Genomic DNA, 24,754 nt, shown 5'->3' with positions numbered 1-24,754 from the left:
GGATTCGTATAATAGGAGAAAGAAAGAGATAAGATATCAAATAAGGTAACGTTGCAATTAGTGTTAAATTTTCAAATAAGGGAAGTGTTGCAATTAAAAAATTATAAGTCCATAAGAAATATATTTATTGTAGGGTATGTTATCCTCACTTAAAGTTATTTAACATGTAATTATTGAACCATATGATAGGGACATGAGAGGGAAAAAAGGGAGAAAAAAATCCATGTTAAGGAATACTTCCTCCGTTTCCTAAAGATCTTCCCTCTTTCCATTTAAGTGCGTTTCCAAAAGATCTTCTCTCTTTTACTTTATTCCTTATTTGATTTTTTTTTTCTCCTTTTTACCCTCTCATGTCTCTATCATATGGTCCACTATTACATCATTAATTCAATTTTACTCCATTTCTCTCTCATACTTTACCCCTTTTATTTGTTTATTTATCTTAACCACTTTCTCTCTCATACTTTACCATCCCACACCCCCACACAAATGGATCCTCCTTGGTATATGTAGGAACAGTAACAAGAAAGATCTTTAGGAAACGGAGGGAATAAAGTAAAAGAGGGAAGATCTTTTGGAAACACACTTAAACGGAAAGAGGGAAGATCTTTAGTAAACGGAGGGAGTAACCTTTGAGAACAAACTCTTTCCGAACAACTTGGATTAACAATATTATTGTAAGCAATTCCTCTTCTTATCTAACCTTCCTTTTGCTAACTGTGCACATCCCCCAAGCTAGTCATCCTACCTCGGATCTATATCAAGCAAAGGGTAACAATAATTGCCTGACTTTGAAGCATAAACCCTTCTTGATGTTATATGACTCATAAGTCATGATGAATAAACCCTTCTTGATGTGATCGAACAGTATTAATAATAATATGACTTATAAGTCATGAATAAATATACTTTTCTCATAAACAACTTTTTGAACCTTCAAAATTCATAAAAACCAATCAAACTTTTCATTATAAAATAATTTAATTTTTCAAAAAGGATAACAAAACTTTAATATAAAAATAACGGTTTTTTCACCAAATACCCCCGACAAATCAAAAAATTCACAATATACCCTCAATGTTTCAACAATTCACCATATACCCTTGACTTTTCATTTTTGTGCACCAAATACCCTTTTTTTAACCGCCGTTAAGTCACCGTTAGCTTTATTTATGATTTTGCCATTATTAACTCCTAACCCTAACTTCTAAACCTAATTCCTAACCCTAATCTAAACCCTAATCCCTAATCTAATCTAACCCCTAAACCACCCCACCAACCCACCCCCCCCCACCCAACCCCTCCCCATGCCGGCAACCCCCCACCCAGCCCCCCTCCCCTCGCCGGCAACCCCCTCCTCCCGTCGGCAACCCCCCTCCCCTTCGCGTCAAGTTTTCCGACAGCCCCCCCTCCCTTACTCTCTTCGCGCCTCCCCTCCCCCTACTTCCTTCGCACTCCTCTTTCCGGCAGCCCCCTCCCTCGCTCACTCTCGGCTCGTCGCGCGCCTCACCTCCCCCTTCGTCGCGCGCGCCTCCCTCCCCTTCGTCGCGCCTCCCCTCCCCCTTCGTCGCGCCTCCCTTCCCTCCCTCACTCTCGCCGGCCGCCGCTGCTGCTGTTGTTTTCGCTGCTGTTGAATTCGCTGCCGGAAAGAGAACCGCGAAGGAAGGAGGGAGGGGGAGGGGAGGGGGCAAGCCGGAAAGGCGGCGTGAGGGGAGGGGCCGGCGGTGGGAGGGAGGGGGATGCGGCGGTGGAGGGGAAGGGGTGGGGTCAGGGTGGGGGTTGGCCTAGGGTGGAGGGGTGTTAGGCTGGGTTAGGGTTAGGGTTTGGGGCAAGGGTAAGGGTTAGATTAGGGTTAGGGTTAGATTAGAATTAGGGTTTAGGGTTAATAATGGCAAAATCGTAAATAAAGCTAACGGAGAAATAACGGACGTTAAAAAAAGGGTATTTGGTGCGCAAAAATGAAATGTCAGGGGTATATGGTGAATTGTTGAAACATTGAGGGTATATTGTGAATTTTTTGATTTGTCAGGAGTATTTGGTGAAATAACCGTAAAAATAATTGATAAAATCATTACTTCTTTTCACTTCCAATAGTAAATAATAAAATATTATAACCATTTTAAACCAAATTTTTAAATACATTCAACCATTAAATTAATAAACAATTTCACCACATAAAATCATGTTTCAAAAGATTTAGCTACATAACGTACCTTGATCTTGCATAAAGAGTATACTAGTATCTTCACTTAGTCTTATGCTTGAGAGATCTCCTAAGCAACCAATAATATAAAAATCTAACAAGTAACTTATTACATGAACTTAATCATGAATTTAAACATGAATGACCTATCACGAGCATAATATGTTTGAGTAAGAAATGTGAAAATATTTTTCTTAAACCAAAGAGAATTGAAGCTTGAATAAGAAATATGAAACTAGAATATATTAAGAGGAGAAGGAAGAACCTTGACGTAGGAGTGTATGGATTTATCAAATTTCTGTGTGAAAAATATGGCTTAATGTATGGGATATTTATAGGAGTCAAATAAGTAGTACTTAATTTCTAAAATTAAATAGCCTTCACCATAAATTAGGAGATTAAACCAAGATTTGTAACCTCCATCATAATGTGGTTGTGATGGTTCTAATGGTGGTGGCGAGGTGGTTGTATCAGCAGGGTGATGGTGGGGTGGTTGTGACGGTGGTGTTGGCAGGGTGGTGGGGTGGTTGTGGTGGTGATGTTGTGGCTGGCGGTGGTATGGTGGTGCTAGTGGATCCCATGTGTTGGTGTAATGGATTAGTTGTATTATTAATTAATCTAATCACATATCCCTCCACATCTAATTATACACTAAGAAAAAATGTCTCAGAGTCCATGATTTTAAAAGTGTAGCATCTAATTTGAAACGAAGGAATTTTTTTTTTTTTTTTTTACCAATTACGTTTTCTACCAGATTGAAACCACACGTAATTTTGTATTTTTTGTGTAAATGAGCGACTAAACGCAATACCATAGACTTGTTTCGATTCTAATCCTTGGACTATTGGATATCACCTGTATAAGACTTTACCAACTAAACTCGATGCCATCCCAAAATCGTAATTTGATAGTAATGATTATTCTTCCGATCTTCTCTATTCATATAATAGGACACGAAACAACGACCAAGCTAATACCGTTTCTTCCTTAAACATAAGTGTTATATACATCAAAAAAACAAGCTAAATACAACATCTAAAAATTATGCCTACTTTAACCATGGTTAATTTAATTTCACAACTATTACTCACCCCATAGCAAATTTGAGAAATATAATTTCACTCACCACAAAAACTTTTCCCTTTACTACGTAAGTACTCTCTCGTCGCTGCACCCATTTTTTATTATAATTGAGCTTCAACGATGGAGGTCGCTTTAATAAATAATAATAACAACAGTTCAGTGAGTACTTAATTGCTTAAATTTCAAATTTATTGTCATACTATTCAAAATTGGTAGGTCATATTTTATATTTTTCGGGTTGCAATTATGGAAATTGGGTCATTTATCATTGATGACCCCCCTAAAAAAATAGGTTAGTCTTTTAATATGTTTTGGTGTATTTAGTTTTTTTTTTTTTTTTGTAAATGTTGTATTATGTTCAACTTAAATTTTAGTTTCACTAATAAGATCTAATCAGACGGAAATATAAGATGAAATTAGAATATTAGATGCAATAAGGTTAAAACAGATATAGATAAAAAGTTTTAGTTTCGAGAAGAACAATCAACAAAAACATGGTCTTGTAAGAGACCGTCTACTTTTAATTTAAAAGTAGGCGCGGCCCAAGCCCAATATTAAGAAGAGAATAGATCATATTTCTTAATATAGTGACTACTTTAATCTATTTAGTGACCATTTTAATCTATTTAGTGACCAATTTAATCTATTAATTAATAACATTCTTTAATTCATTTAGTGATTGATTTAATCCATTTAGTGACTAGCTTAATCCATTTTGTAAGACTGACGAATTATTTTTAAAAATTGTTTGTTCTGATTCGAAATTTAGAAGGGAAATAAAAGAAGGAGAAGAGAATGGACGACTAGGATGGTGCAAGATACCTAAAAATAGTGTTAGGTTAGAGAGAAATTGAATGGACTTCTTCATGTTCTCTTCGGCATAAAACAGCTGAACTGAACTGAACTTATCAAAGCTGAACTAAACTTATCGGAGCTGAACTGAACTGAACTTATCAGAGATGAACTGAACTGAACTGAACTGAACTGAATTGAATTAAATTGAATTGAATTATATTACATTGAAATAAATTGAATGTAATAAATATATAAATAATATTTTAAACAATAATAATATGAATATTAAATAATAATTATAATAAGTAATAATAATGAATAATAATAATAGTAGTATTTTGAATATCTTTAAATGATAGTTATAAATAAATAATATTAATAATCATAAATTAATAATAATAATAATTAATGATAGTAATGATAATTAATAATAATTATTTTATATTATTTGTATTAATATATTAATACTTGACGATGATATATAATAACAATAATATCTAAGAAGTAAATTAATATTACTATTTTAATAATTAGATTTAATAATTTAAAAATATTTAGTAATAAAAATAATGATTGGGTTGGACCGCGAAAATTACATCATAAACCGTCTTGACGCGATTTGATTGGTTTATGGGCTAAAAAAAGTGGGTTTATTTGTGCTTTGACCTAAACCATGTTCCTCCTAATAATAATAGTAATAATAATTAGTAAAGCTATAATAAAAAAAATATATAGAAACAACAACAATAATAATAATAATACTTAATAGTAATGATATATATTTAAATAATAATAATAATAATAATAGTAATTAGTAAAATAAATTATACCAACATAATAATAATAATATTTAACAAAATGGTTATAAAAGAATAGAGCTGAACTGAACTGAACTGAACTGATCTGAACTGAACTTATTGGAGCGGAACTGAACTGAATTGAACTTATTGGAGCTGAACTGAACTGAATTGAACTTATTAGAGCTGAACTGAACTTATTAGAGCTGAACTGAACTGAACTGAACTGAAAATAAGCTGAGGAGAACAAGCCCTTAAAAAATGTAGGTTTGCATTGTCTAATTTTATATTAAAATTAGACCGTCTATTATAATAATTTACCATCTAAAAAACAAAACAGAAGTTAACAGCACCAAAGAAGGAAAGGATCTCAATCGAAATCCGCATAAAATTTGGCAAATATTGTTCTTGTAAAGAGTGTTTCTTCAACTCTTGCCTAGTTACCTTTCTATTTTAAGCTTTCGAGGTTTCTTCTTCATCTAAGCTCGACGTCATTCTTCAATTACAGGAGAAAAACAGCTTTCGAGGTTCTATCATATTATAATTTAATGTTCTCATGCCCTAAATTCAATTATTTAGGGTTGATGTTCTTCAATTCCAAGATTTCTACGATCATAATTTGCTTTTCACATTTCATATTATCTGGCCTTAATTTTATGCGGTTATTTATAAATTATACTGTTCTTATTATGTCTGTTAATTAACTGTTTTATTTTTATGATTTTTGAGGGGCGTTTGGTTGAGTGTAATTATATCTAATCATTGTAGTACTAATTACGAATCTATATTTGCTTAACGAGTGATATATTCATGAATCTTGTTGTTTTTTTTGACAAATTGTATATCATCATGTAGTGTGATTTGAAAGAAAAGGATATGATGGCAGAATTCATAAATAGTAAATCTCAATCAGACAACAATTTTTTAGTTTTTATGTAGCAGATCTTGTTGAGGATGGTGAATTGTTGATGATGATGTAATTGAGGAATTGAAAAGATCAATTTGTAATACATGTATCGTAGAATGCGTATGATGATGCTTGATCAATTGTCGTAATGTTATCTTTTTTGGCTTGTTGTGGGTGCCCGGGGAGGGGGGGGGGGAACGAGGTTACACTATGTAGTTGTAGTCTACTTTGCCGGGAATAATGTAATATCAATTACGGAGGAACATCGATCGTGAAGCTATTACTAACTAAGCATGGTTAATTTGATTACCTTATATATATGGGTTTCGCCACAAGTCTGATAATAAGTCGTTAATCAAGCTTTTGTTAGTTCCACCTTTGTCTTTGGTGTATTAAGGTTTGTTACTATTTCATAACGTATAGGGTTTTTGTACTTCACTCACTTACACATTATTGTGTGTGCACTCAGGCTTTTAAATTTTAGCCCTCATGAACGGAGAAAATGGGGAGGTTGGCGACAGTGAAGAGCCCGTGCCTCTTCCGACTTGGAGAAGCAACTTACATAGCAAGTTTCAGTACTACTTGGATAGATCAGTGCCTCATCTGTTGCGGAGATGGCTTATGACGATAGGGGTGGCAATGATCTATACTCTGAGGGTCTATTGGGTCAAGGGTTTCCATGTTGTGTCCTATGGTTTGGCCACTTATGTACTGAATTTGTTGATCGGGTTTTTGTCGCCAAATGTTGATCCAGAGCTGGAAGGACTAGATGGAGCTTCCTCTCCACGCAAAGATGGTGATGCATATAGGCCTTTTGAGAGACGTGTGCCTGAGTTTCGATTTTGGTAATGCATTTCTCTAATTCCATGAGATCGTGGTTAACTTGTCATATGTAGGTCTGGTATGCTAGCTTTAACGATGATCTTCGTTATGGTACTATGTTAACTAGAAATATATTGCTGTGTTAAGCTGCCTTGTCCTTAGTCATTATGAGTTATGATCCCTGCTAGTGAGTGGGGGGATCCACATGCTTAGATGGGCAGAGTGGAAATCATCCCCATCGTCCACACCTAAGCATTTTATTCTTTCAAGTTCAGATGTGAAGCTTTGTGCATGAAAGCCGTGTCTTAATTGGTTTATTGAAAGTGTTCAACTTTTAGATCAATCACAACATGTTACTATCAAATGTAGTCATGTCATGTTTGCTCACACTTCTCACGGGATTCACTTAGCTTTCAGTTGACATCTTCTTTCTGACTCATGCTCTTGTAGACTTCAATAGAACCTATACCCCCTTCATCCAAATTGGATACTGTTTGGTTAATTTGATTTTGAGATGTATTCTGGCAGGTTTCTTCTTCCTGCTCCATGTTTTGACAGTTCAGGCAATCAGGCATACAAGGGTAGCTAAGTAGATGCTTGGTTTTCATTGAATTGATTAGCACACACATCATCAGCCTATCAATGAAAGACATGAGATTAGTTGTATACCATGAAGAACTAAGACATAATACATGCTAATACACCACCTTGAATTCTTTTGAACTGGAAAGAGGGAAAAATATAACTGATTTATGAGAATGTTCCTCTACATTTCTACTTCTTTTGTCCTTTTCTACCTTTTTAGCAGCGTGGCGAATGTAAACAGAATACTTCTATGTTTGTTCTCGCGCTTCGTATGAAATTGGTCTGTGTTTAATCTATATAGGCCTAGTTGTCTAGGCTGTGCCACCTTTCCTGCCTACTACTACTACTGCTTCTCCTGATCCTGTTGCTAATACTGTGACTACAACTACGACTGCGACTATACTATGAAGACAACTAGTATGACTACCACTACTACTGTAGTATGACGATTAGTACACTCAATATTTTTGAGATGACACTATGATAGTTATTTGCTCTTGTTACATTATAGAATAAAATATTGGTAGCAAATAATATAATGAGTAGAACATACAGATCTTATGGTATCATATTTATCAGTTTGTGATGGAAGGAGTAATTTAAGGGAAGAGGCATGGCAACGCAGATAGAAAACAAAAATGAAGTTGTAAAGGAAATGGAGGGATTTTCTCCTGATAGTGTTGAACCCTTCACCAGCCAAAAGAGTAAAATTTATCTCCACCCCGTGCGCTGATAAATGGGGGTTTGGCACATTCCATCGAAGCTTTACATGCAAATGCTGCTTCAGTTTATGAACAGATAATTATCGTGAGGGGTCATAATCCCTGATATAAGTGCCTCCCTTCCGTCCCTGAAGTCATTCCAGCTTGTTGACCTGATACCTTTTGGCATAAATATCCTGAATCTTGAGAGCTGGTGAATCGTGTTGCTAACCACGAGTTGAAGATGAATTATATTTCATATTGCTCAACTTATTATTCTTGTGTTACGCCTGTTCATATCTGCATGTTTATACTTTGTAGTAGTTTTTAATAAAATATTGGGATTTCTGGTGTAGATTGGCATGGCTTTGACATTTTAACAACTTTTATTTCAGGTATGCCATCACCAAGGCTTTTATAGTTGCATTTGTATTGACCTTCATATCTGTGCTGGATGTACCGGTGTTCTGGCCAATATTGTCAAGCTATTGGGGCTTTCTCTTTGTGCTCACAACGAAGCGTCAAATTGTACATATGATCAAATACAAGTACAATCCTTTCAGGATTGGAAAGCCGGTGAGGTTTCTTTGCAACTTGTTATAAATTTTTGCTGTTGAGCTTGCGTTCTACACCTTTTGTTGCATGTATCTATATTTCTAAACTGAGTCTTTCCTCTTCTCTTGAATTTATCTACAGAAGTATAAGGGGAACTAGTCGTCAACTAGCAGCGGTGGAATAGCTAGAGATGATTAAGCACATGGGAGTGACCAGAGATTGAAGAAAGCAAGATACTTGTTTATTTTGAGGTCACATTGACATTTAGCGGGTTATATTGAATTCTAGTCATGTACTTACAATCGAATTGACTTACTAGTTACTAATTGTAAACACGTTCTTGTACATATATAGTCATTTCATTGTCCTTTTCAACTTCTATCTTTCATCTATTGTTTTCTGTCTGTGATTTCTTGCAAGGTGTTGTCACTAGATATGATCGCATCTCAATGAACATGATTGTTTGTGCGCACTGCGCAGTAATGTTTGCACATTAGATGCGTCACTCTGACTCTCCTCCAATTATGGCATGTTGTAATCAATCTGAGGCAGGTTGAATGTTGGGTTTCATAATTTCATGTGTTTTCTCAGTGAAGGAATCGACCTAGATTACTAAGTCTTGATATTTGTGGAGTTTGGACTCTCACCGCCCTGGAAATAAGGTTTGCTGGACTTTATCTCGCCTTGGTCCACGGTTATTGTGTTTTTTCAGTTGGACTCCATAAGATGGTACTGGTGGAAAATTGATTAACTATGTCCACGTTTGTTCCATGTTTGAGCGAGAATCACCAGGCACTGAAAAATGTTGCTCAGGTATGATTTCATATAGTCATATTGCTGCAATACTCTGACAATAGAGGCTTTTGCATATGAGATAATTGAGAGAGAGAGAGAGAGACAGAGAGACAGTAAGAATACTATGACATGGTCTACTTTTATATTTAGTTATGGCTGGAAGCAAGGTTTATGAATTGATTTGGTGCGAGTATAAACCTTTGCAATATCTCTGATAGGTTAACCGGCTTCAAGATGTGAGAGCTTGTGTAACTTAGCAGCAGCAGTGCTTTAAATATTTCATGTGCAGGTGTTCTTCCACTATAAGCAGCTGGCAAACACTCTTGTTTTTCTGTTCCCAGGCTTCTCACAAGTCAACTTGGAAGAATGGAAGTTTTTACGCTTGTTTTAGATTGCAGTTTGGTTCTAGCCTTCTCAGAGAAGATGTTGAAGTGAGATGTTTGATTTAGCACATTATGTAATAAGCAAAAAACATAGTGAACCTTTCAACTATGTTCAAAATTCCTGAAATTGTTGGTTTTGCAACAACCAATCTTGCAAAGAATTGTGTTCATTCACGAACGTGGCAAGTTAAAGTGTTGAACCCCTTTGTTTTGCACATGTGAAGTTTCTTGTCTCGACCGCGTTTATCATCATGAAAATAGTATTGAATGTAATTTAATGAATCTTCTTGTGAAGATGCATGTAGACCTTGTAGTGAGGATACACAAGGTCAGCACATCCCAGTCCGGCCCTTGGTGCAGCTCAGCTGTCTGAACAAATGCAGGTTTCCAGCCGAGTTTTTACCTGGCCCTAACCCGCATTTGATCAGGTCTCATTCTTACTGTAATAAGTGTTTATCATTTTTTCTTCTGTACAGAAAAGTAGATATCGGGACACCTTCATCTTCTCTTCAAGCAAATTATCATATGCTCGAATTGCATCATGCTGCTATTGTTCAGGCCCCATGGTTAATGTTACTCAACTAAAAATAATTCATGTTGGAAAAATAAAAGCTTTTTTGACATGGTACAATCGTTGTATAAGAAATCTTCGTTTTCAACGTTACAACTGTTGGAAACTGCTAAATGAAGTATTCTGTTATACTTATTTTAATCTGGATATGACAAACTAATGCTTAAAATCCTGTTCACACACTTATCATGTCATCTAGCTATCTTGACCAACTCATGCGTATGCTAATAGTATAAGTTTTAGACATCTGGTGGTGATTACGACTATGATTATATAAAATACTAACCGATTTTTTTTTGAAGAAATAGTATTCTATTGGAATTTCTTGTGCAAAGTTTGAAGGCTTTATATTTTGGCTATGGTTTAAAACATTGACTTCAATTTTCTGATCATCAGCTTTTGACTCTTTCTTTCTTTTCCTTTTTTAGCTCCTTGGATCATTCTTTGTACTTCATCTTGAATCAGTATCAGCTGCAATACCACTGCATCTTCTTTTGCAGAAATGGATACACTGTTCCAGATTGCTCAGAGAGGGGATGTCGAGGAATTACTCCAATTATTAGCAAAAAATCCCATTCTACTCCATCAAGTCCCTCTTATAAGTGCTCAAAATCCTCTTCATTTTGCTTCTGTAGCTGGTCACTTGGATTTTGCAAAGAAAATATTGGAATTAATGCCCGAATTTGCTAGACAGTTGAATGCAGAAGGATATAGCCCGATGCACTTAGCATCTGCAAATGGGTACATAGATATAGTGAGAGAGATCATCAGAGTTGACGCAAATATATGTCGTCTTGGAGGAAGAGAAGGGATAACACCCCTACACCTTGCAGTGCTAGGAGGATGGGTTGATGTGATAAGTGAAATGCTAGCAAATTGTGAAGGATGCATAGAGGATGTAACAGTGCATAAGGAGACTGTTTTGCATCTTGCTGTTAGGAACTTTCAGCTCGAGAGTTTGCAGATTTTGTTGGATTGGACAAGTCAAATGAACAAAGAAGAGATTCTGAATAGAAAGGATGAACATGGCAATACCATCCTGCATCTTGCTATCTGGAAGAAACAAAGACAGGCAAGTCTTATCCTGTCCTCTACTCGTGATCTTTTGTTGAATTGAATTGATTATTATTCTTTAAAACCGATTTTTAGAGATTAAAACATAATTACTGATCAAAACTGGTTTTAGTTGATCAATATTGGTGTCCGTTCAATCTAGGCTTTGCAGATTTGACTTGCATAAATTGAAGAGAACAGGCACATCCTCTTCATCTTTAGAGAAAATGATCACCTTTTTCTTTCTTGCTGGAATGTTATATTATGTTAAGGCCTTGTTTACTTCACTTTGAGATGATGGATTCAGTAAAAATAAGTTTTAATTAGAAAAAATCAGTCTTGATTAGCAAATATCAGATCCAATCAGTTTCAGTCAGTAAAAATCAGATTTAATCAGCAAAATTAAATTTCAGTCAGTAAAAAGGCAGTTCCAATCACTAAATCAGTAAACTGCACAAGTGTAATAAACTACAGATCAACAAAAATCAGTTTTAATTAGTTTCAATCAGCAAAAATCAGTTTCGATTTAGATAAGCGAAACATTTTGAGTAAAAATAATTCGAGTTCAGTAAAGAAGTAAATAGGGCTTAACCCTTAGCTTATTCTTTGATTTCATTTACTTTATATAGTTTTGTGAACTTGAGGAATTACCTACTGTTTGAGATTGATTGCATATGTGTATATGGTAATAAGAATTTAAGAATCAATGCCGTTTTTCCTTTCCTTTTTTTTCAAGATTTTAATTTCTGCCAAACAAGTAATCAGTTGTTTCCGGGGTTAAAAACTTCAATTGTTGACTTGTGGGTTATATCCCCTTCATCAATTAACTAAAACAAATAATTATAGGTTGTGGAAATGCTTCTAAGAAACAGTTCTAGGATTCTGGAGGTAAATGCAATAAACAAGAGTGGTTTGACAGCACTAGATTTACTGTTAATCTTTCCAAGTGAAGCTGGTGACAGAGAAATTCAGGAAGTACTACAGTATGCTGGAGCATTAAAATCTCAAGATATTACCCCCCATAACACATCTTGCTCTAGAACTCATGATGCTCCGGTAATCAATAACCGAGCAAAGGATCTCATTGAGTACTTCAGATTTCATGACGGAAGAGATTCTCCGAGTGATGTTCGAAGTACACTTCTGGTTATAGCTGTGTTAGTAGTAACAGCAACATATCAAGTTGGTAACAGCCCGCCAGGTGATGTATGGCAGGACGATGATGAAGGACATCTTGCTGGGACATCAATCATGGCCACTAAGGATTTAGTGTCGTACATTTTATTAGTTACTTGTAATTCTATTGGATTCAACGTCTCTCTTTACATGATATATACATTAACGAGGAAATTCCCCTTACAAACAGAGCTTCAAGTTTGTGTCTTTGCGTTGTACATGACATTCAACGTTGCCGTAACTGTTACTTCTCCCAAAAGCACCAGACTCTTCACAAATGTGTTCACATCAGTGTTGCCTACTGCAGTACCACTAGCCTGCGGTCTGCTCAGAAAATTCAGAGTTTTTGAACGTTTGGGAGGAATACTCGGTAAATTTACAAGAAAATTAAGGTGTGAAGAAGAATGAATGACATCTGAAATCTCTGAAACTGACCATGTTGGTGGTTCGGTACTTGTATATTGTAAAATACTGCGGCATAGAATCTCTCAAATTTCCCTCTTCTGTACATCTTTTGGGAAAGAGATGCAAGGTTTTTCACTATTAAGTATTAATTAGTTAATGACTCGGATGATGATGTGAGTAATCATGACTTGTATATAGTTATTTGTTAGTAAAGTGTGTTTTGCGCATTAGAGTTTAATCTTGATGTTGTTATGTTTTATTACTATATTTTCTCTTGTAATTTAAAAGTTTGTGATCAACTCATTTATCAAGTTTTTTAAGATAAGAAAGCATGTATATTAGGCTAACCGCTAATGGGCAGGAAACTAGGAACTCTATCAGTTAAGGTTGTTGGCTATTTGCTCAAAATTTCTTCATCTTTGTAAATTACATTTGCCTTCATCTTTCCATCTTTGTAAATTTACAGTATAATTACAACAATCTCAAAAATTCATGAAACATTTACAGTGGTTGATAAAGGTGGATTTTCGAGGTTTAAACTTGACAACCAATCCAATAAAGCTGTATTGACAAGCTCAGGGACTTCATCATGAGGGCAATGTCCAGCTTGGAGATTTACAACCGATGTATTGGGATAGAATTCCTTGATCTTTACGGCCTTGGTAGGACCCACCCACGGGTCGAGGTCACCCCAGAGCAGTAGTAATGGGCAAGATAGTTTGCTTAAAAGACTGTCAAGTGTGTACTTCCTCTGGTTGGACATGAAGCGCGACATCAATCTATCACCAAAGGACCACAAAAATGAAGAGAAATACCTTCACAAGCTTGACTTAAATATTTGCTTTGAAGAATTACATGATAGAATGAAAATGAGAATACAATTAAAGCACACATACCGGTAATAAACCTCGCCAGCTTTAGGGTCTGATGCTGGATGAGTTATGGATTCCACGAGGTAGTCATCCACATTGGAGCTATTTATGTACACCTACACAATGGTTAACCAAAACCAACTACTTCAGTAAAGAGAGATGTCAATAACAACAATCTTTCAGGTTAAGAATGCTTGTATATGTTCACTGAGCATTAATCGTCTACTGTGGGATCTTCTGCATAGCTTTGGGTTCAGACCCTGTTCTTTTCACCTGATCCTTGTTGAACTGAATAGATCGAAACTGATTTTATGATCAAACATATTCTTTACTGATCAAAAGCCAAACCTTTTTACAATTGTTACCTACCACATTTGCCTTTTGTTGATTAAAATGAAGAGAACAGGGTCTTAAAATGATTCAAAAAAAGAACAAGGGCTAAGGAGGTCAGCAACCTACACTTTTGAGAACTGATGCTACACGAGCTGGCTGCTTTGCTTGCCAGAATAAAAAACCAAGGACAACACGCTGAAACATCTCTTTGAAAGGCTTTATGATGAGCCTCTCCAAGATGTTCTCTTCAGTTTCATCAGGTTTGGCTATGGCATTTGGATCCCCAAACTGTCCAGCAGAGTTTAGTAGTACAACTCCAACCACTTTTTCAGGCAGACTAGCTGCTGATGCCAGTGCAGTAAAGCCTCCAAGGCTGCAGAATGATTGGGTGTCACAAGAATACAAAATCTACGGAGTAAACTATTAAAAAGAACCCGCACCACTTTCTACTCTCTGTTTGGTGGAGAACCAGTTCTCTATTTAGCCTTTTTAATTAAAAAAAAATATACTTGAACACGGAATCAGATTACATCTCCAATGTGACAAAACAGAAAAAAGGAAATCCAGAAGCTCTTTGCATTGCATGCAAGTTTCTGTGGAGCTTACATTAAGGATCAAAAAGGATAAACTTAATTACCTGTTTCCGACTACAACAGCAGGTTCCTTGACTATTTCTTTCAGAAAATCAACCACTTGATCCCTCCAGATTATAGCATCATAGTCAACGATTGCCTTCTCACTCCATCCAAATCCAAGCAAGTCAATTGCATAAACCTTGTACTTTTTAGCCAACTCAGGTATGTTGTACCTGCACTCATGAAAGAACGAGATCTCATACACTGTTACGCTTGTCATGGAAGCAAAAACTCGTTCAACAGTATTTCGTACTTGATCTACCGGTAAAATTCAGCTCTAAACGAACAACATTCTCGTGTCAAAATCTGTGTAACTCAGACTATTTGTTCAACCACAAGCTTCTCTTGTGTCGTGCCAAATGCTCGGATATCCGACATTTTATGGACACTCGAAACTTCAAGTTGAACAAAAAACTGGAAGTTCCTTTTATATAATTGTCAAGCATGACATTTGGTCACATAGCTATGTTTGACACCAAAACCCGAGTGCGAGTAACATAGGACAGAAGAGTGAAGTATTCAAGAGCTTAAAATAGCATAATCGCACAAGCACTAAGATAAATCAAAGAAGAAACCTCCAATGGTATGCCGATGCACCAAAACCATGTACAAGAACAATTGGAGGCCCCTCTCCTTGCTCCACATAATGTATTTTGTGACCTCTCCATGTCCAAAAGTTATATCCTTCTGTCTTGAATAGCAATCTTTCCAGCCCTGTATAATAATGAAATTTCATTACATATTTTTCACTCCCATACCTCTGACCAACAGAAAAAAAAAAAAGTGTACCCAACTAATAGAAGAAAGAGAAATTTAACTCCAAGCAGGCAAGCACTGCATAATTCTGCTGCGCACAAAGCTGCATTTGTAGCATGAAAAGAACATGCCACATTGCTATCAAGTAACCTTCACATGGAAAAGAGAAATAGCTAGTAAAAAAAATGAGCAACAGACTTGTTAAATGTGATACTGTGATGTACCACTCACCATGGAAGCCTGAAACAAACTAACCAATATCATTGCAATACCATTTACAAAATAGCCTCTAGTATAGAACAGATTCTTGCCATTGGTGCTAGAGGTGATGCCACAAGAGACTTGATCAAAGTGGCATTTCATTGACCTAATTCTAAACAACATATAGCATGTACAGGGCACAAATATCCCAAGATAAGCGCAATGAACATGTTGCCTTCTGTAATTCATTTCCTAATTGACATTCATGATAAATTTCTTAACATATGGTCCGATTTCAGAGGTCTGATAGAGTATGAAAATTAAAGCATGAAAGTTCTTCTATAATCTGCAGCTTTTAGCTTAGTTACTTAACATGGCATGAAAACCAAAGCATCAGGCTTATCTGAACACACCCAAATTTATTTAAACTTACCTGAAATTATTATTAATTGTGAATTGAACATAGAAACTTCCTTATCTGATTTTGCCATACCTTATCTTATTAGATTCAAAACTTATGTATATAGAAAGGCCTTAGTCGCACCTTATATTTCTGAACCTGCACCAACATGGGTTCAAAGATGAATACGATGAAAAAATGGATTAGCTGATGATCAGTTGCTCTAGGTGGCATCAAGATTTCAGTCCTTTTATCTAATCACAAATAAGTGATCAAGGAAGAGAACAGACTCAAGATTGAGCCCCCTTTATCTTATGTAACAAATTAAGGGGTGTTCCTGCAACAACAACAAATAACAATGGCAGACTTCTCCTTAATAAAACTCACAGAGAGCTGAGGTGTATTCGATAGAACAAACAAGGGGTTACAAGCTAGCTCAAGGCTTTCGAGAGGCCAAGATCTCTCCAAATTTAGTATGAAAACTACTCTCAATTTCTGGATACCATACTACTACCATCTAGCCTATATTTAAGCTAGCTACAGCTTTCTTTCTCCTAATAACCTGTAAAAAGGACACCTCATAAGACACCTCATCCTACAGCTCATTATTTTCTGTGACTCTGAATATTCTCTGAATATGCTCTGACATTCTCTGAATATTTCCCAGGTTACCGTTAATTCTTTCCCTTTTCCTTGACACCTTTCTTGCCACGTCTGTGATAGGTCAGCACAATGGGAGGGCGAGGTTGATTTGTTGCATTACCCCGGGCCCAAACATTCACCTTGTCCTCAAGGTGGAAGTGAGGAAAGCGAAGTTGGATTGAGTGGAGCTCTTCCCAAGTGGCTTCAAGGGTTGAAGCATGCTGCCATTTGATTAAGACTTCTGTCACAGGGGCTTCTGGGGAGCCTACTGTGCGCACATTCAGGAGTTCTTCTGGTTCAGCTACCCACTCCAAATCAGGGGAAATTGTGATTGGAATTTCAGCCACTGCACTTGCCTCTCCCACTGCTCTTTTCAATTGAGAGATATGAAAAACAGGGTGTATCTTGCTTTGAGCCGGTAAGTCCAGCTTATACGCCACGGGCCCAACGCGCTGCAATATGATGAAGGGACCATAAAATCTTGCCGACAACTTCTCAAAAGGTCTTCTGGCCAAGGATTGTTGGCGGTAAGGTTGGAGTTTGAGATAGACCTTGTCCCCCACCTCGAAGGTTTCCTCTCTACGGTGTTGGTTAGCATACTTGGCCATTCGTTGCTGAGCTTTGACCAGATTGAGGCGCAAATCATCAAGGATTGCCTCTCGTTCCAGCAACATGGTCTCTAAACTATCCACTGCTGTGTGCCCCTTCCCCAAGCGCATGAGATGCGGCGGATCCCTTCCGTACAGAGCCTTGAAGGGGGTTATCTTTGTTGACAGATGTGGGGATAAATTATACCAAAACTCGGCCCAATGAATCCAAGAACCCCAACTCCTTGGCTGTCCCGAGGCAAAACAGCGGAGGTAAGTCTCAAGGCACTTATTTAGTACTTCGGATTGACCATCCGTTTGTGGGTGGTAAGCCGTACTTCGTTTGAGATCGGTATTTTGCAGGCGGAATAACTCCTTCCAAAATAAGCTCATGAAAATGCGATCCCTGTCGGATACTAAGGAAGATGGAAAGCCATGTAACCTCACAATTTCCTTGATAAAAAGCACAGCAACAGAATAAGCCGTAAAGGGGTGCTTCAATGGTAAGAAGTGAGCATACTTCGTTAACCTATCGACCACCACCAGAATCGTGTCGCACCCCTTGGAACGAGGAAGTCCCTCAATGAAATCCATAGTTAGGTCCTCCCACACCAGCATGGGTAGGGGTAAGGGCTGTAGCAATCCCGCGGGGCTGAGGTTTGTAGCCTTGTATTGTTGGCATACTGCACATTTCATTACGTATGCTGCCACATCACTCCGCATTCCCAACCAATACCAATCAGCTGCCATTCTTAGGTAAGTTTTTATGTCTCCCGAGTGACCTCCTACAGGAGAGTCGTGGTACTCCCTAAGTAACCGGGGGATAAAAACAGATGATTTGGGGATGACAATTCTTCCTTTATACAACAGTTTTCCATCCACCAGTGAATAGCCTTTGTGTGAGCTGCTATCCTTTTGCAAATCTGACTTCAGTTGATTAAGTGTGGCATCTTGCTCAATCTCATGTTGTAACGTAATCCAGCTCACCCTGTGTGTGCAGAGAGCAGCACCCAATTCTATCTCACCATGAGTCTTACGGGACAAGGCATCGGCTACTCGATGAGAAGTCCCTGGTTTATACTGAATTTCAAAGTCTAGCCCGATTAGTTTGCTCACCCACCGTTGATACTGAGCCCCAACTTCCCTTTGTTGCATGATAAAGCGTAAGCTCTGCTGATCGGTGCGCACTATAAAATGCCTCCCAAGCAGGTAGTGTTTCCATTTTTGAATGGCTAGACACATCGCCATCAGCTCTTTCTCGTACACTGATTTTGTCTGTGTGCGAGGGCCCAATAACTTACTGTAAAAAGCTATGGGATGTTGTTCCTGCATCAGAACCGCCACAACTCCATAACCTGATGCATCGGTCTCCAAGATGAAGGTAAGTTTAAAGTTAGGCATCGCTAGTACTGGGGTTTTGGTCATAGCCTCCTTGAGTGATACAAAAGCCCTGTTAGCCTCTTCAGTCCACGCAAAACAGTCTTTCTTCAGCTGGGCAGTAAGTGGTTGAGCAATCTGAGCGTATCGAGCCACAAACTTTCGATAATAGCCCGTTAATCCTAAAAACCCACGAAGCTCTCTTAAGTTTTTAGGGGGCGCCCATTCAACCATAGCCTGTATTTTCTCCATATCCGCAGCCACCCCCTGGACCGATATTTTATGACCCAGATATGCCACCTCGGGCAACCCAATTTCGCACTTCTTCAAATTAACAAATAGTTGGTGTTCTTCTAGTGTTTGCAATACCATGGCTAAATGAGTCTCATGCTCCTTCTCACAAGTGCTATATATGAGGATATCGTCGAAAAACACAAGTACGAATTTACGAAGGAAAGGACGAAATACCTCGTTCATAAGGGACTGGAAGGTTGCTGGTGCGTTAGTCAAGCCGAATGGCATTACGAGGAATTCGTAATGACCTTCATGAGTCCGAAATGCAGTTTTGTGCGCATCTTCAGGCTTGAGCAGAATTTGATGGTACCCGGATTTGAGATCCAGCTTGGTGAATACCTTCGACCCATAGAGCTCATCTAGAAGCTCGTCTATTACGGGAATCGGATACTTATCCGGAACTGTTTCCTTGTTGAGAGCACAATAATCCACACAGAAACGCCATGACCCGTCTTTCTTGCGTACCAATAACACCGGGCTAGAGAATGGGCTATTGGATGGCCTGATAATTCCAGCTTCGAGCATTTCCTTAATTAACCTCTCGATTTCATCCTTTTGGTACTGTGGGTACCTATAAGGACGCACCCCCACCGGGTCACTTCCTTCTTTAAGGATTATCTTGTGCTCATGTCCCCTATGCGGTGGCAGCCCTGGTGGCAGCTTGAAGACTCCACTGAATTGTTCCATCACATGGGTGAGATACTGGGGTATCACAGGTAACAACTTCTGCTCCTGATTTACAGGTATCGATTCACTTCCCATTAGACCCAATTCTACTAGCACTCCCCCGCCTTCCCGACGAATGGTCCGAATCATAGCTTTTAGTGAGATTCGTGACCGAGCTAGTGGGGTCTCCCTGCAAGGTGATCATTTCGTTGCCCAGTTGAAACGTCATAGTCTGATTCTTCCAGTTTGTTATCACTGAGCCCAACTTTTCTAACCACTGTACACCTAAGATCAAATCTGAATTTCCCAATTTCAAGGGCAAAAAATTCTCCTCAATTTCCAGTCCTTCCAAGTGTAAGCGCACCCCATTACACTCACCCTCCCCTTGTATAGAATCACCATTCCCTAGTGACACCCCAAAACTCCTAGATTCTGAAATTGCAAGGCCTAACCTTTTTATTGCATCAAGAGAAACGAAATTATGAGTTGCTCCGGGATCAATCATCACAACTACTTCGGCCCCGTTGACCTTCCCCAACATTTTCATGGTCTTAGGGTTGGTCAACCCAACCACGGAATTGAGAGACACCTCTGCCGGAGGTAATTCTTCCTGGACCGCAGCTTCTTCGTACATGGTCTCACCTTCCTCCCCTTCTTCTTCTTCGCTTGTAATCAACACACTGAGTTCCTTGCGTCGGCACCGGTGTCCAATAGACCATTTGTCGTCACATCGAAAACAGAGCCCTTTATCTTTCTTCTCTTGTAACTCACGATCAGTGAGGCGTCTTATTTCTCTCCCTGGTTTTATGAGAGCGTTGTTTACTCCTTGCAAGGCTGTGTTAGAATTTGGGCCAACCCAACTTCTATTAACTGGACTCTGTTGTTGGTTAGAGTAAGTTGTGGACGAAAGAAAATTAGAACTTTTATTCTGGGTTCCCCATGAGCCCACACTTTTAGGCCCAGGTTGACTTAGGGTTTTAGGAGTCTTAAAAACCCTAATTTTCTCCTCTGCCCTCAGTGCATGTTCCATGGCTTGGTCCAACGTTAATGGGCCCATTTGCCTTACTTCAGCTTTTACTTCCTCCTTAAGCCCATGTAAAAACTGCCCCATCAAAATTCTCTCTGGAACCTCGTCCAAGGGGGCTGCCATTTTAATGAATTGTCGCCGGTAATTATGGACTGAATCCACCTGTCGCACCGCTAACCACTGCTCATAGAGTGACCCGGAATGGGCAGGTCGGAATTGTTGCAGGACCAATTCCCGGAGCTCCGGCCATGCCCTGATAGCTCGTCGACGATGCTCCCAATGGTACCACGACAGTGCATCCCCCTCTAAACCCACTACTGCCGCTTCCATTTTCTCCTCCTCACTTAAGTAATAAAAATTAAAATACCTCTCTGCTTTGACTACCCAGCCATCCGGGTCTTGGCCATCGAAAAGTGGCATATCCAACTTTCGATATCTCCAGTTACCACCTGACCCGCCTCCACTTCCACCGTTTCCTCCAGTGCCTCCCCACCAATGTCCTCCGTTATTTCTCCCTGCTGAGTCCCAACCTCCTCCACCATAATTTCCGTTTCTTCCCCACCCATTACTACCACCAGGCCTACCACCACCTCCGTTCGTACCACCCATGCCTCCCCACCCATTACCGTCTCTGGTTCGCTCAGTTCCTCCTGGCCCTCCACCTGAACCACCCCCTCCTGGATTAACAATAAAAACTCCACCACCGCCGGGATTTTCGGCAAAGGTAAGTTCCTCCTCCCCTCTGTTTTCTCCCTGGTTGAGGGGCCCCAATCCTCTTTGAACGAATCCTTCCTCCTCTTCCTCGTTCACAAAAGGCGTAGAAGGTGGTCGCCTCAGGTTCATGGAATTTCTCACCTCCTCCTGGAATTTGCACTGGTCAGACCGTATTTTCTCTATCATGCCTTCTTGAGTTTCCCGGGAACGCTCAATCCGGCCTTCCAACCTCTGGGTGGAATGATCCATACTTGCAATGATCTGGTTGGTGATAGAGGTCTGCATTTCAGCAGCAGCCTTGGCTACTGCCGTAGCAATTTCTTCTGCCATGGTGCTCTTGAGGGTTGCAACCTCTTCTTCAATTTTATCCATTCGTTGAGCATTCTGAGCGGTAGTCGCAGGTGCCATGGATCAGCCTGCTCTGATACCAAGTTGTAACAAATTAAGGGGTGTTCCTGCAACAACAACAAATAACAATGGCAGACTTCTCCTTAATAAAACTCACAGAGAGCTGAGGTGTATTCGATAGAACAAACAAGGGGTTACAAGCTAGCTCAAGGCTTTCGAGAGGCCAAGATCTCTCCAAATTTAGTATGAAAACTACTCTCAATTTCTGGATACCATACTACTACCATCTAGCCTATATTTATAGCTAGCTACAGCTTTCTTTCTCCTAATAACCTGTAAAAAGGACACCTCATAAGACACCTCATCCTACAGCTCATTATTTTCTGTGACTCTGAATATTCTCTGAATATGCTCTGACATTCTCTGAATATTTCCCAGGTTACCGTTAATTCTTTCCCTTTTCCTTGACACCTTTCTTGCCACGTCTGTGATAGGTCAGCACAATGGGAGGGCGAGGTTGATTTGTTGCATCTTATGTATGCATATCACATTTTAACAAGTCACTGAAACCTGAAAAGTTCCACCCAACTCAAACCAGCTTCTAGTTCCTAATTTCCGAGTCGAGTCAAGCTAACCTAAACTCGAACTCGACTCTCATCATTGCCACTCCTTACAAACAGTCACTATAAAAGACCATAACCTTTCCAAAACATCCTAAAGTAGGATATGTATAACTATTAGTTCCGGAGAGTAAATTGATAGAGTATAAATCTATTCCTGGGACCTCAACCATCAGCTTAAGCTTTTGGTTGAGTTGGTCCCTTGACATAAATAAATAAGCAAACAACCAGATATATAAGACATTAGTTTCTCTATGATCTTCAATAACACATACAATAGAAGTAGTACCTTGAACAGGTTTAGTAGTAAGAGAAGCTGACTCCATAGCTGAAACTCCAGCAGCTACAATTCCACTCAAAGCAATATTTCTCCTACTAATTTGGTAATTTCCAACTGCATCCACAAAAATGTATTAAAAATTTAACCTTTCAATAAATTGAAAAAAAGGACATAACCCAAAATTTGTAAAGTAATCATAACATAGATAAATATGATTATATGAATACCTGGGTGACACAGTCTTAATGGAGCAGCAAACCCCCTAGAATGAAGAAAAAAGAGCTGTTTTTTGAAATTGAATGCAGGAGATGATGATGATGATGTAAGGCATGATGAAGAAGACAACATTGAAATCCCAGAAAATTATAGAAAGATATGCAGATTTTGGGATTGAAGTAATCCAAATTCTTGTGCTTTAGCTTTAATGCAGGTAGTACTAATTTGCTCTGTTTTTCTTCCTCTGATTTTAACTTTTTATATACTTGTATGTGGCTAGAGCCTGGAGTTTAATTTTGAGGCGTGGCCAAATGTAAGCCGGTTCTCGCCAATGGACATGGACCAATTATCTAAGAAATACGAGTTTTGTTGAGTCCATCACAGTTATTTCCGTTAACGGATGTCAACTAGTTTAATTTGTTAAAGTCGGTGGTATTTTAAGACTTAATATCAAATTTTCTTTTTATTGTTTGCATTTATAACTCTCTTTACCTGAAAATTCTATTGTGCTTTCGGGAGCACGGTGCACACCATGCATCCGGTAAATTTGTTCCATTTTCGATAAGTAAATGTTCAATTTCAACAAATGTTCATTTTAAGCATATTTTTCAGCAAAAAATATGTTCTAGTTTTCGTAAAAATTGTTCTAATTTCAATAAACAAATGTTCTATTTCAACAAATGTTCGTTTTAAGCTTACTTTTCAGCAAAAAAAATATGTTCTATATTTTGTGAATCTGTTTTATTTTCGATAAGCAAATGTTCAATTTTAAAAAATGTTCTTTTAAAACTTATTTTCCACCAAAAAATATGTTCTATTTTCACTTAAAATATGTTCTATATTTGATAAGCATATGTTCTATTTAAGTAATTGAATTCTAGTAATGTTCCACTTCAACCAAAAATGTTCATTTTCATATTTGGATTCTGGTAATGTTCCACTTCAACAGTAAAATATTCTTTTTCATAAATGAATTTTTGTAATGTTCCATTTCAACAATAAAATGTTCTTTTTCATACATGAATTTTTGTAATGTTCCATTTCAACAATAAAAAGTTTGTTTTCATAAATGAATTTTGTAATGTTTCACTTCAACAATAAAATGTTCGTTTTTGTATTTGTAAATGTTCGTTTTCGTATTCGTAAATGTTCTATTTTGTATTGTGGGAGCACAGTTCTCATTGTGCTCCCGGGAGCACAATGCACGCATTACTCTCTACCCCTCTAAAAAGATGGTTAATTTGCGGTTAATTAGCAAAAGTATGCAATAATATTTCACAACTATACAGTCGAGTAGATAAACTCATATGTGATAATTTATTGAATATGTTTACTTCTTCCGAAATAATAGTTATACATATCACATATGTGATAGTTTATTATATATGTAGTCAACAAGCTTCCTGTCGATGAATAGTTACATTATCAAATAAGCCTATATATTTCCTCTCTTTTTTCATCCATTTCCACACTTTTTATTGCAGTTTTTCAAAGGCAATAAGGCATGTGTTAATGACATCAAAGGTGATTTTTATTCACCTGTTGGTTACCACTTTCCAAAGGTAGCAAAATATACAATATAACAATTTTATTATCAACTTTATTATCATTAAGGGCTAAGGTTACCATGCAACATGCTTCTCTTCTATAATTGTTTAGGCCCTACCCCTAAGATTCTAAGAAGCCATGTTTTCTAGGAAAGCAATGGTCATCGTTTATGTAATAATAGGTCCGAATACTACTCTTAGTATGCTATTAGCTTACAAGTCACACCAATTTAGAAACTGCTTACAAAGCTAAACTGTTCACAAGATAACATATGCCTAAAAGACTCATTGCCACCACAAGTGAATACCCCAACAAGGCCAACATATTGTTGTGATAACGATTCAAACCATAAACAACACCTTGAGGGCTCGTTCGTTATCGTTTTTTATTTTTTTGGTTTTCAGTTT

The 24,754-nt window shown here is 38.0% G+C and overlaps 3 protein-coding genes across 6 annotated transcripts; 2 read left to right on the top strand and 1 right to left on the bottom strand.

Moving 5' to 3' along the window:
- The first annotated feature begins 5,210 nt into the window (after positions 1–5,210).
- LOC104895051 (protein RER1D) lies at positions 5,211–8,823 on the top strand. The gene is made up of 4 exons (XM_010681453.4): positions 5,211–5,405; positions 6,255–6,630; positions 8,289–8,469; positions 8,590–8,823. Exons 2-4 carry the CDS (start codon positions 6,275–6,277, stop codon positions 8,605–8,607), a joined length of 555 nt encoding a protein of 184 aa, XP_010679755.1. The 5' UTR covers positions 5,211–5,405; positions 6,255–6,274; the 3' UTR covers positions 8,608–8,823.
- Positions 8,824–8,974: 151 nt separating this feature from the next.
- LOC104895298 (ankyrin repeat-containing protein BDA1) lies at positions 8,975–13,383 on the top strand. Of its 3 annotated transcripts, none has more exons than XM_019250071.3 (3): positions 8,975–10,054; positions 10,698–11,269; positions 12,097–13,383. In XM_019250071.3, exons 2-3 carry the CDS (start codon positions 10,700–10,702, stop codon positions 12,832–12,834), a joined length of 1,308 nt encoding a protein of 435 aa, XP_019105616.2. In that variant the 5' UTR covers positions 8,975–10,054; positions 10,698–10,699; the 3' UTR covers positions 12,835–13,383. The 3 variants fall into 3 exon arrangements, with proteins under 3 accessions (XP_019105616.2, XP_048502126.1, XP_057251378.1); XM_048646169.2 differs by having other exon boundaries at positions 10,626–11,269; XM_057395395.1 differs by lacking the exon at positions 8,975–10,054 and having other exon boundaries at positions 10,065–11,269.
- LOC104895050 (pheophytinase, chloroplastic) lies at positions 13,213–23,050 on the bottom strand. Of its 2 annotated transcripts, XM_010681452.4 has the most exons (7): positions 22,811–23,050; positions 22,593–22,697; positions 15,247–15,385; positions 14,674–14,844; positions 14,163–14,409; positions 13,728–13,819; positions 13,213–13,610 (listed from the first exon to the last, which is right to left on the bottom strand). In XM_010681452.4, exons 1-7 carry the CDS (start codon positions 22,929–22,931, stop codon positions 13,322–13,324), a joined length of 1,164 nt encoding a protein of 387 aa, XP_010679754.2. In that variant the 5' UTR covers positions 22,932–23,050; the 3' UTR covers positions 13,213–13,321. The 2 variants fall into 2 exon arrangements, with proteins under 2 accessions (XP_010679754.2, XP_048502127.1); XM_048646170.2 differs by lacking the exons at positions 22,593–22,697; positions 22,811–23,050 and adding an exon at positions 15,490–15,577.
- Between the last annotated feature and the right edge of the window lie 1,704 nt (positions 23,051–24,754).

The sequence above is a fragment of the Beta vulgaris genome, chromosome 6 (genome assembly GCF_026745355.1).
Source record: "Beta vulgaris subsp. vulgaris cultivar EL10 chromosome 6, EL10.2, whole genome shotgun sequence".
Classification (NCBI taxonomy): domain Eukaryota; kingdom Viridiplantae; phylum Streptophyta; class Magnoliopsida; order Caryophyllales; family Amaranthaceae; genus Beta; species Beta vulgaris.
Note: the sequence above shows the minus strand (reverse complement) of the source record. Positions and strands in the feature narration are given on the sequence as shown.

Excerpts from the sequence above, each read along its gene's own strand:
- LOC104895298 (XM_019250071.3), top strand. The coding sequence starts at position 10,700 with ATGGATACACTGTTCCAGATTGCTCAGAGAGGGGATGTCGAGGAATTA. Across the intron at positions 11,270-12,096 it reads TCTGGAAGAAACAAAGACAG|GTTGTGGAAATGCTTCTAAG; the intron begins GCAAGTCTTATC and ends AAATAATTATAG.
- LOC104895051 (XM_010681453.4), top strand. The coding sequence starts at position 6,275 with ATGAACGGAGAAAATGGGGAGGTTGGCGACAGTGAAGAGCCCGTGCCT. Across the intron at positions 6,631-8,288 it reads GTGCCTGAGTTTCGATTTTG|GTATGCCATCACCAAGGCTT; the intron begins GTAATGCATTTC and ends CTTTTATTTCAG.
- LOC104895050 (XM_010681452.4), bottom strand. The coding sequence starts at position 22,931 with ATGTTGTCTTCTTCATCATGCCTTACATCATCATCATCATCTCCTGCA. Across the intron at positions 15,386-22,592 it reads TACTACTAAACCTGTTCAAG|GGCTGGAAAGATTGCTATTC; the intron begins GTACTACTTCTA and ends ATTATTATACAG. Across the intron at positions 13,611-13,727 it reads GCTGGCGAGGTTTATTACCG|ATTGATGTCGCGCTTCATGT; the intron begins GTATGTGTGCTT and ends CTTTGGTGATAG.